The sequence below is a fragment of the Mesoplodon mirus genome, assembly GCF_964341445.2.
Source record: "Mesoplodon mirus genome assembly, chromosome: 4".
Classification (NCBI taxonomy): Eukaryota; Metazoa; Chordata; class Mammalia; order Artiodactyla; family Ziphiidae; genus Mesoplodon; species Mesoplodon mirus.
Genome location: NC_138979.1, coordinates 125,819,611 through 125,831,389, shown reverse-complemented (window position 1 = coordinate 125,831,389; position 11,779 = coordinate 125,819,611). Strand labels below are relative to the sequence as shown.

The following is an 11,779-nucleotide window of genomic DNA, read 5'->3' as shown; positions in this document are numbered from 1 at the left end:
TAAACTTAAAAGTGTATTGCGTCTATAGCCAATATGTTTTTGAATAGCACCCCCAAAATGAGAAAATACTTGAAAACTATTATCCAGTTCATCGAAGAGGTCACTTGCATCATTGACAAATGAGTGAACTCATGACACACATCTTCATTGTTTCACATTTGTCTTACTCCTTAATATAAAATTTTACAGAGTTCCCTCTTGAGTTGTTTCTGTATGATGCTCAAAAATATGGTGGCTTGTTTTCTGAGATTTTCTTGGTTTTGTTACCACACACCACTTTGGTCTGAACCTTCTCTTTCCTTCATCTGTATTGTTTCCATGCTGCTCAGCTTTGATTATATTCCCAGAAGTTTCTCCTCAGTGGGATCCCTGACCCAAAAGGGCTCCTGTCAGGTTTGGAGAGTTCATGGGGCGGGGCTTCTCCAGCTCCTTCAGTCCGTCTTCCTTCAGGGCCCTTGGTATTGGAGAAAGCAAAACCTCGGCAAGTGTCAGCTGCTCTCCTCAAAGTGGCCCACGCTGCTTTCCAGTGAATACCTGTTGGCTACTTTAAGGGTCTCCTCTTCCTTGTTGCTTCCTTCTTCCTCCTACACAGATGCTGTTTGTGTTTTGTGGCTGATGGTGGTTTGGCCTCACCTACCTATAGTTTGGGGTCCATAAGGAAACTTCTCCATTTAGTTTTGTCGTAAATGGAGTCCATGAGTTTTTAGTTTTGCAATCTAGTTCCTCTGACTGCTTTTATGTGGAGAATAAAAGACACTGAAAAACCATGCTGCTGTCATCATCTCTCCAGAATTTTCCATCTAAAATTAATTTTTGTATTAATGTAAAAGTTCAACTTCCATATTCTCCCATATGGGTAACTATTTTTTTCCACAGCCACTATTGAAAAGTCCACTCTTTCTTCATGGCTCTGCAATCCTCCCTCAGTCATGTATTAAGCATCCATAGATGTCCAAGTGGGATGAGTGTGCTCCTGAACTCTGCGTTTTGTTCCACTGATCTCATCATTTATTCCTGTGCTGATACCTCACTGTTTAATGACAAAATCTTTATTAAAATTCTAGTATCTGGTGAGAAGATAGCTCAACTTATTCTTCTTTGGAAGTGTTTTGGGTGCTATTGGCCTTTGTTCTTCCATATACATTTCCAAATCAAGTTTGTCAGGTTCCTTGAAAAACCCTGTTATTTTCTACATTTCATTTAAGTACTTAAAAATTTAAATGCCTCTTTCATACATTATAAGGGTAAATGTTGTTTCAAGATACTTTTGTTTTAGGTGCGTGTGTGTGGTGTGTGCATACACGTGTATGTATTAGGACATGTGTCCCTGTCAAAAGGAAAGCCACTGCCCTGGGTCATCCAGAAGCTTACCTTGGCACTGGTTCCCTCTCAGGCTTCCTCTTTTCCATTAGGTGTTGATGGCCTTCGTATCCCTTGCCAGACAGTCTGGGAGTTTTTAAATTGAGACAGGAAATCACAGGAAATAAAGAAATGTTAGTAATGTCTTTACTCTCAGGAAAACAGTTTGAAGACAAACAGTCTGAACTCTTGGGCCGCCAAAATCTTGGAATTCTAACAGGGAAACCTCAAAGCGCCCTCTGCTGGGAGCCAGTATTAATCACCGCTAGAGTCAATAATTACAAATAATTACTAATGCAGACTTCATTTGTACATAACTACATTTTAAGCTCGTGATCACATATAGGGAGTTATATTTATATTTACTATGATGTTCTCCAACTGACAAAATGGAATTCAAGCACATAAGCTAAAACAGCTCTAACTTATACAAAATCTACAGTTAAAAGCCATTCTTTTTGAATGACACAGATCCTTAAAAATAATGTCCTTAAAGACGACACACACACACACACACACACACACACAGCACAATTAGTGCCTCTCTCTGAGGGGTAAGGTTACAGGTATCTCACTATCTAAGTTAGATATATCCTATAATGGAAGTGCAAAAAAGAGACATTTTTTTCTTTACAAGTTTTCAAGTATTACAAACAAATCTAAATGCTACTTGAAAATGAAATGAACTAGTCATTTATAATTATTGAGAATAATTGTTAGTTAAAAATGACTATTTTGGAAATTCTCTATTATGAATAGTTATCAATATTTCAGGAATAAATGTATCTGTCAGAAAGCTGTGCTTCTAACTTTACATTTTTTCCTGGTCAAAATAAACCACCCATGATTAACCTCTTTCATTCTTCATGTAAAATTTCTGACTGCCTAAGAGAGATGGCCATAAAAAATGATAAAAATAAATTCTACAGAATTATGAAAATTAAAGTTGTATTTACTGTGGTTAATAAAGTCATTTATTAGTACACTACAATCTTAAAAATAGAGTTGAGGGCTTCCCTGGTGGCGCAGTGGTTGCAAGTCCACCTGCCGATGCAGGGGACATGGGTTCGTGCCCCGGTCCGGGAAGATCCCACATGCCGCGGAGCGGCTGGGCCCGTGAGCCATGGCCGCTGAGCTTGCACGTCTGGAGCCTGTGTCCGCAACGGGAGAGGCCACAACAGTGAGAAGCCCGTGTACTGCAAAAAAAAAAAAAAAAATAGAGTTGAATAGTTTAAAATAGTTAATTAAGTGGAGAGATATCTTAAATTATATCTTAATAAAATAAAAATAAAATTATATCTTAAATTTTTATATCTTAAAATTCAGATCATCCATATTAATAATTTCTAAACTGATAATTACTCCTGTATCAGCATGGTATTGGAAGATATTTAAAATATCATCATTTATCTTGCTCAAAAAACTTAACTATTTTGTGTATTTACCCACTAATACATACAGTACCTGTTTATTTTAACTTTAATCTAGAAAGATTATAGAAAGTCTATGCTTCCCAATTTTCAAAGCTCTAATAATCATATGCCTATATACTGAGGTCACTAAAACATCACCCTAACTTTGGGTATAACTCAATGTTCCAATGACAATGTTTATACCCTAAGAGAAGGAACTATGAAACAATCTAGTTCTAGATCTTTATATAAAAGATCAGTGAAGTAATTCATTTTCCAGTGTGAATTAATATTTATTAATTTGCTATTGATAAATATTCTTTATTAAATTATCAGCTAGGCCATTCCTTATTAATAACGGTCTAGAGACTCTATTGATTATAAGTAGATTATTGGGTAAAACACAACCATACAAAACTATTTTAAGAATGCTGAGGATAAAATTGGAGAAGTGGGGAGCAAAGCTTACAACAGAGCTATTGATTTAATAGACAAATTAAACTATTTACTGCCACATCCCTTCAGAGCACTTCAATCTGTACAAAAAGTTCTAATGTTTCCTTTTTTTTAATTCCACACTCTGTTTCTGTAGTAACTCTAAAGCATATAATCCGTTGCAACGTTCCTAAGCTTTTTACATGGTGAATTCTTTTCAGTCAATAAACAGTAATAACAATATAATGCTAGTTTCGAACTTTATCTTTTTCCTGAATATCCCTTAATTAGTATGCAATAGAATTAAATGTGACTGCAGTCTCACTATACGATTTTGAATAATTAGAAGAAAAAATACAAATTCCAAACTAAGCACCTAAGTCTTGTAAGAATTTACTGCCACCTTCAGGTTTTAATCAAAATGCAATCGTGTACAGCTTTTACATTTCCAGGAGACAGTCCCTGGTTAATGTAGTTAAAATATTAACATTATTTTCTGGTTTGGGAAGCAAAGTGCTATCTAAGTTAGACAGCAGTACAAATGTCTTTCATGAAATACCCTTTCACCTTGTCTTTCATGATTCTTCTACAATGTAATTGAAAATTAAAGCCTACAGTATTTTATCAGTCACTATAATTACATACAGGGAGCTCCCAGAACACTGTCCAGAATATACCTAAGTATCTTCAGACTAAATCTAATTTAAAAAGCTCTTCAAGCAAAACAGTTTTAAAGGTTCCATGTGTCAGTGCACTCCAGCCAAAGACAACCAGGAACACACCTATAGTTAAACAAGTTGGGTTTCTTGCTCACTGCAACGAGGGAGTGCACACACTATGGGGGCTGTGGGTGTCTGAGAAAGAAAGTGTGAGAAAGGACTTAGAAGATTTGGACTTATAGTGGGAGATTTGGGGTTGTGTTCATGGAAGTGGGGCTTGGCTCTGGATGGGATACTGTCAGGAAGTGGGGGCACTTCTGTGATTGGGCATTTTAATAAATCTTATTTGTAAGGCAGGAGGAATGAAACAAGGCCAAAGCCATCATGGATAAAACAGCAGCAGCTGTTCATATTAGCCAGGATAGGGGAAGCGTTCAGATTTTTGTGGTTGGCAGGCTGACCTTGGTTTTGTCTATACTTACACAAGATTATGAGGGGGAGCAGGGTCTTGGTTTTTTCGTCTCACTTCATCACGAGCACAGAGTGGCCTTGTTTGATGTTGATGTTCTATGCGATTGTTTATGCTCAACAGAACACAAAGGCAAGTGCCAGACAGTTCCCAGTTGTCAGGGACTGCTTTTCTTTCTCAGAGGAACGTTTGCAATTCTACCAATGCCTTTAGTGTTATTCCTTGAATTTGTGGTGAAATCATAAAAGTTTATTATTTTTTTAAGATGGAAATCAATAGAATTTGAAGCCCTGGTGTTCATGATAAATGTTGTAAGCTAAAAAAAAAATTAGAAGGAGGGTATTTATTAGAAGACTCATGTAACATGAAGAAGATTAGGTGCAGGTGGACTGTGGGTTAGCTGGAAGCAGGAAGTTAAATGCCAAGAACAGTCTCTTATCTCTTCAGCTCTCCATGTCATTTTTCTCCACAGGGCAGGAAACTTAATTGCCTATTGCTTAATTGTCTTCCCAGTTACATTAAAAAAGGGAGACTGACTCTCTTTCCACAGATATAATTGGAAAGATCCCAGGGGAGGGTTCCAGCTGGGGCAGCCTGAGTTACAGACCCACCTAATCTAAACAACTGTGACCAAGAATGGCAGAGCATGAGAGAGATAGATGCTCCCACTGGAACCACATGGTTGGGGAAGAAGCAGTTTCTGGAAAAAGTAGAACTGGAGTGCTGGGCAAAAGAACTGAAGTTCAGCCAGGAGTGAAAAATCAGTTCTGGGTTTTAGAAATAAAATACCTGCTATAGGCAGCACTCTTTACAATAGTCAAGACATGGAAGCAACCTAAATGTCCATCGACAGATGACTATATAAAGAAGATGTGGTACATATATACAATGGAATATTACTCAGCCATAAAAAAGAACGAAATAATGCCATTTGCAGCAACATGGACGGACCCAGAGAGTATCATACTAAGTGAAGTAAGTCAGACAGAGAAAGACAAATATATCACTTATATGTGAAATCTTAAAAAAATGGTACAAATGAACTCATTTACAAAACAGAAATAGACTCACAGACATAGAAAACAAACTTATGGTTACCAAAGGGGAAAATGGGGGAGGGGGATAAATTAGGAGTTTGGGATTAACAGATACACACTACTATGTATAAAATAAACAAGAAGGACCTACTGCATAGCACAGAGAACAATACTCAGTATCCTGTAATAACCTGTAATAGAAAAGAATCTGAAAAAGAATATATATATATAGTTAAAAATTTTTTAAGGTGATTAATAAAAAGTCTTGACATTAAAAAAAAAAAGAAAAAGAGAAGCACGGAAGAGTACGTATAATATTCCTTTAATGTAAATAATGGGTCCTGCTTTGCCCTATTTTATTTACCTGGCAGAAAAACAACCAATATAAGTCATGGAATCTTTTAAAGCTCAAAATGGAGAGAGAAAAAGAGGAAGTCCAGAGAACTAGGAGAGGACACAGGAGGCATCTTGCAGGCAGTGGACAGACCAGCATCCTCTCCTTCTTTGGTCTCCCTTCACCTCGGCAGCCACGCAGAGAGTGGACTTGGGCCATGACCATGACTGGTGCTAAAAACTCCCTTAAGCAGCCACACCAGGAGGAGGGAGAGGAGAGCTCTACAGGAGGGGAAGGGGAATGAGCAGACACAGCCCTTGGGCTCCCCTGACTATGAGAAGCCTGAAACCTCCCAACAGACCCTTGGGCATGAGGGACGGTACAGCTCAAGGGTGTATAGGAAAGGCCCAAACCAATTTGGCCCTGACATAGTGGGTACTGTTATTATTTATACATATATAAGTATATTGATAAAATACGTATAGGTTAACACCATGGAGGGTAAGCATCAAATCAAAAGCTGCTGTAGTGGTGGGGGAGTGGGGGGGGGAAGAACTGGGAGATTGGGACTGACATATACACACTACTATGTACAAAATAGAGAATTAATGAGAACCTGCTGTATAGCACAGGGAATTCCACTTTGCTGTACAGTAGAAACTAACACAACATTGCAAAACAACTATACCTCAATAAAAAAATAAATCTAAAAAAAATTGCTGTAGCCAATGAATAATTTAAACAATACCTGAAGTTTTTTTAAATCGTCTTTCCTTAATAAGTGCAATTACCCATAAATGTACTTAAACATAATACACTGAAATCATAAATTTATCTTCAAAGAAGTGAAAACACTTTACTATCTTTGCCATTACCAATAACATTTTCATATTTGCTCAATAATAAGCGAAATATATTTCTTTCAACATCCCACTAATAGCAGGTATCATTTAGCCTCTGCCTGAGGATCTGGTTTTCTAAGCAGTTTAACATAAATTATAATCTTTACTAGCAGAGATGAAATGCTACCATGTGGCCTGCTTCTGGACTAGAATTATGGCTCTTCTCTCTTCAAGAGAATGAAACAGTCTCCTGGCAAGTTCACCCACTTCAGACTTCTATTAGATACAGAAAAATGGAAAAGGAAAGGAAAAGTGAACTGTAAAGACTGTTACTACACAACTTTTCCCCTTGACCTTCTTTAATAAATTGTGTCTTTGAAAGAGAATATATTAACTTCAAGTTTAGGAGCAAAGAAATTTTAGACTTATAGTTGCTTTCTAGTTATAGATAGATGATAGATAGGTAGAAAGAAGATAGATGATAGATAACGTATATAACATATATACATTTTTCAGAAAGATTAGCAACTTGAGATAATCAACTAAGCTTAAGACCATTCAAAATATAAGTTCTGCCACAATCTTTTGCCTTGCATACCTTGAGGAAAAACCCCCCAGAAATTCCTAATATATGGTAAATTTATAAAGTAAGCATATCAGAATTCTGACATTTATGTTCATTTTGTTTCAAACATGAGAAATATTAAATAATGACTTTCTGTTTATATACTAAACATAGTTCCTGGCACATGGAAGCCATTCGAATTACAAGTATTATTATCACTGGCTGCCCATGAGCCAGGGGCCACACTGGTCCAATAAACTGGGCAGAGTAGCAAAGTACACAATATAGAAAGAACTTAGACGGGGGCTGTGGACCAGACATGCACAGCGAGATCCTGGTCAGCAGAGCACCAGGAAAAAATAAAATCAAAAATAAGATACTAAAAATAGATTTGCCATGATCCAGCAATCTCACTCCTGGGCATATATCCAGACAAAACTATAATTCACATGCACCCCTATGTTCATAGCAGCACTATTCACAATAGCCAAGGCATGGAAACAACCTAAATGTACATCGACAGATGAATGGATAAAGAAGATATGGTATATGTATACAATGGAATATTAACCATAAAAAAGAATGAAGTAATGCCATTTGCAGCAACGTGGATGGACCTAGAGATTAACATACTAAGCGAAGTTAAGTCAGAGAGAGAAAGACAGATACCATATGATATCACTTATATGTGAAATCTAAAATATGACAGGAACATATCTACAAACCAGAAACAGACTCACAGACACAGAAAACAGACTTGTAGTTGCCAACGGGGAAGTGGGGCTGGGGAAGCATGGGTTCAGAGTTTGGGACAAGCAGATGCAAACTATTATATATAGAATGGTCCAACTGTATAGTACAGGGAACTATATACAATATCCTGTGATAAACCATAGTGGAAAAGAATAAGAATATATATAACAATCACTTTGCTGTACATCAGAAATTAACATGACACTGTAAATCAACTATACTTCAATAAAAAATTTTTTTAAATGAGATTATAACAAAGTGTCCAGCACAATACCAGGAAGGGGCTATCTCACAAGAGGACAGGTGACTCCTTCAAGTTTCGACAAAACCATCTTTTGCTTCCAAGTTTGCTTCCACACAGATTTTCCTAGAAGGAAAAAATATGCCAAGTAGTTGACTTGAGGAGTCTGGTCTCCTTCTCAGTGAAAATTATTAAACTGACACTTGGCTGTCACTTCAATCCACTGTGAATGGGTCGGTCTAACTCCCCCAGAGCTGTCAACTCAGGCATGTTATTAGTTTGATAGAGCTGCCATAACAAAATACCACAGACTGGGTGACTTAAACAACAGAAATGTATTTTCTCACAGTTCTGGAGGTTAAAAGTCCAAGATTGAGGTGTTGGCAGGTTCGGTTTCTCCTGAAGCCTCTCTCCTTGGCTTGCAGGTGGTGGACTTCTCACTGTCTTCACATGGTCTTTCCTCTGTGTTCACGTATCTGCTGTCCAAATTTCTCTGTGTCCAAATTTCCTTTTATAAGGACATCAGTCAGACTGGATGAGGGCCCAACCTAACACCCATTTTAACTTAATCATCTCTTTAAATGCCCCATCTCCAAATACAGTCACATTCTGAGGTAATGGGTGTGATGGTTTCAGAATATGAATTGGAGGGGTGGGGGGGAGATACAATTCAGCCCACAACAGGGCATATGAATACAGTTTAAGTTTCTGAGCCTATGAAGTAAGGGGCAAGACTCTGAGCCACAGTGACCAATGAGGGAAACCGCCTCAATTAATCCCACCTGACATATCAGGCACACTTCCTGTAGTTCATCCATGAAGACAATATAAGGAACATACATTTTCCCTAACCCCATTCTGAGTTTTTGTGTTCTTTGAAAAATATTTTACATTTCCTTACATTTAGCAATTAAAATCATTTATATTCCAACTTGGCAAGAGACTACATAAATCCTAACTAGTGTATTCATTCATCCTACAACCATTTTCCTTATCAAATCATTTTAGTTCAGTTTTAGTGTACTGGACTTACTGGATCCAAAAACAAAATCAGAAATAACCAACGTCCCTGGTCTTCTTTTTAAATAATTACCAAGTATTTAAGATTGTACATGGTTCTGTCAGTGGTGTTTGAGTTCTGAGTAACAACACACATATCAAAACAACTTTTACGTGAAGAAGTTTGCAATGAAAAGTACTCAGCGTCCAGTGAGAAGAAGGGACAGAATGAGGAATGTACATTAGTGTTTGCTAATAATTATTAGTGATGAATTGGATTACTGATGATTAGGTTCTTTTAATGGGAAATGTCGAGAAGGGAGAGACCAAACATGAAATCCTGGAAGCTGTGACAGTTAAGGTCCATATATTGATACTAAGACAGAGTCTGATCATAAACAAAGTACCAGCAGCTGCTAGATCACATTTTGCAGATTCTAACAGTTCCCCTAAACTAGACTGTTTTTGACCAGAAGTCAAATGGCAAATTGCCAACAACGAAATATATTTTATAGTATTTCAATCATAGACAAGCATACACTTACCTGAATCAGTATCAATATCATGGAATAGTTACATATGATATAAACATTGAAGTTCTGAAAGTAAATGTACTAAATCATAGTTTTTAAAATAAAGACTTTCTACTTAAAATTTCAGAACTTACACAGTACATTTTTATTAAAGTAGAACATATATGTATATATTTAAATTAAATATAACTTAGCTGCCTTAAATATCTAAATATACCCCAATAGAGGTTGAATCGTGGTTTAGGGAAGCAGAAACATTTGTTCAACACTCCAACACTCCATATCTATTCATGTAAATTGCCTTAAATCCTTCTTAGAAGTAGACAGGTTATAAATAATAAAAGTGCACAAGTCATTCAAGACACTACGAATGACACGCAAACACATCTTTTTATTATATACTAAATTTAAAAATCCAAATATTATTAAAAATGCTTATGAAACATTGTATACGTAAGTACTGTCAAATACTATCAGATTATGACATTATGTACATTTGCTAAAGTTAATTAGAAAGAGAACAACGTACATAACTGCTGATAATGAATTTCAGAAGTCAAATATTTTAACATTTGGCAACTGTGAGTAGTGATCTGCACAGGAAGATGTTTGCAGAGGTAAAATAGCGAGAAAACAAATGGAAAAATGCAGATATTCCTGCCCTAAGTGTTAATAAGGAGATCTCTTCCTCATCCTCTTAACTCTCAATGTAACAGAAATTAAAGTGCACAAGACCACCAGGAATACCTGATTTGGTTGTACCCTAATATATACTACAGCCAATTGTGCTGCCATATTGAGGGTTTCAATTCCCTGTACTGTTCCTGAGGTTTTAGAAGTTAATTTTGAATGTGACTAGGGGAAGAGAGGCCAATACTTTCTAAATTGCACCAAGTGGCCTTAAAGTGTAGAAACACCAAAGATAAAAATATTAATTTGGGAATACATTCAAGGAGATCATCCCTGTCTATTTTGCCCTAGGAATAAAATTAGGATACGAACCTAGTTTTACCTCTGGAAAATGCTTACTAAAAATCTGTTTCAAAAGATCAGACATGTACAGCAAGCACCACAATACTGTCAGTTACTGTCCACCACTTACATACTGCATCATAAATACCAGGCATATATACCTGCCCTCTAAAGGTTCACAAGAAATACAGGTAGAAGCATGTTATTACTTGACACTAATTTTACTAATCAACATAAAGTATAATTTGTAAAAATAGGTCGCCTCCATACAATCAAGGAAAAGGAGAAGGAAAGCTGCTAGTCTACAAAAGTGCTCCTTTTAGCTTTCAAACCCAATAGCTTAATTTAGGGTAAAACAAGATTGCAAAGTAAGGCCATCAGTTCTAAATAAGCTGATGATGCCATCTATACATACTCAGGTATATATGTTTAAATTTCAATTCTGATTTAACACAAATGTACTATTACAAACCATTTATAGGAAACATTTTATCGGGCTTATTTACAAATACATGATCAGTGACAAAGACACTGAAAATCAAGAAAACTGCAGATAAATGTAGCCATTGCTAACATAGTTCACTAAAGGTAAGACAGATTTACATAAAAACCAAAGAAAAAAGTTTAGTAAGAAACCCCTACCATATATACCTATTGGTCACTGGGCCAAAAAGGCAAATAAATGTAATGATCATGATTAACCTTTTATCACTGTCTCTTTCAATAACATATCAACATGAGGTCTACTTAGAGTACTACCTACAAATGCACAGTCTCTCATGATTCGATGAGAATATTAAGTTACTGAATACATTTTTTTTATTCCCATGGCACATCATACTTGGTAACACTAATAAGGTAGATTTAGATAACACTTAAATCATGATTACGAATGTTTAATTGAATATTTTCCTTTCTGTAGCTGTGAAATGTAAAGCTTAGATTTGCTTCCATCAGGCCTCTTAAACCAAACTTCATCATGGTTAATTGTTGTAATTACAGCACTAAAAAGAAAAAAAATATGAATGAATGAATTACAATATGCCTTCTCCACTCATTTTAGAGCATAAACTATAAAACCAAAATAGCTGGACTATAAGAGTAGATTCAGGTATGTAACTGTTATTTACCAGAATGCTATCAGCAGGGCATGCTGTCAAAAATATCAC

General features: G+C 36.3%; 1 protein-coding gene across 1 annotated transcript in view; it reads right to left on the bottom strand.

Annotated features, from left to right (window-relative positions):
• Nucleotides 1–9,808: 9,808 nt before the first annotated feature.
• The window catches only part of BRMS1L (BRMS1 like transcriptional repressor), a 46,181-nt gene continuing 44,210 nt past the window's right edge, over nt 9,809–11,779 (bottom strand). Inside the window, exon 10 of the mRNA XM_082619230.1 lies at nt 9,809–11,614. Within this exon, the coding sequence (XP_082475356.1) occupies nt 11,497–11,614 (118 nt within the window). The 3' untranslated portion in view covers nt 9,809–11,496. The remainder of the gene's footprint in view (nt 11,615–11,779) is intronic.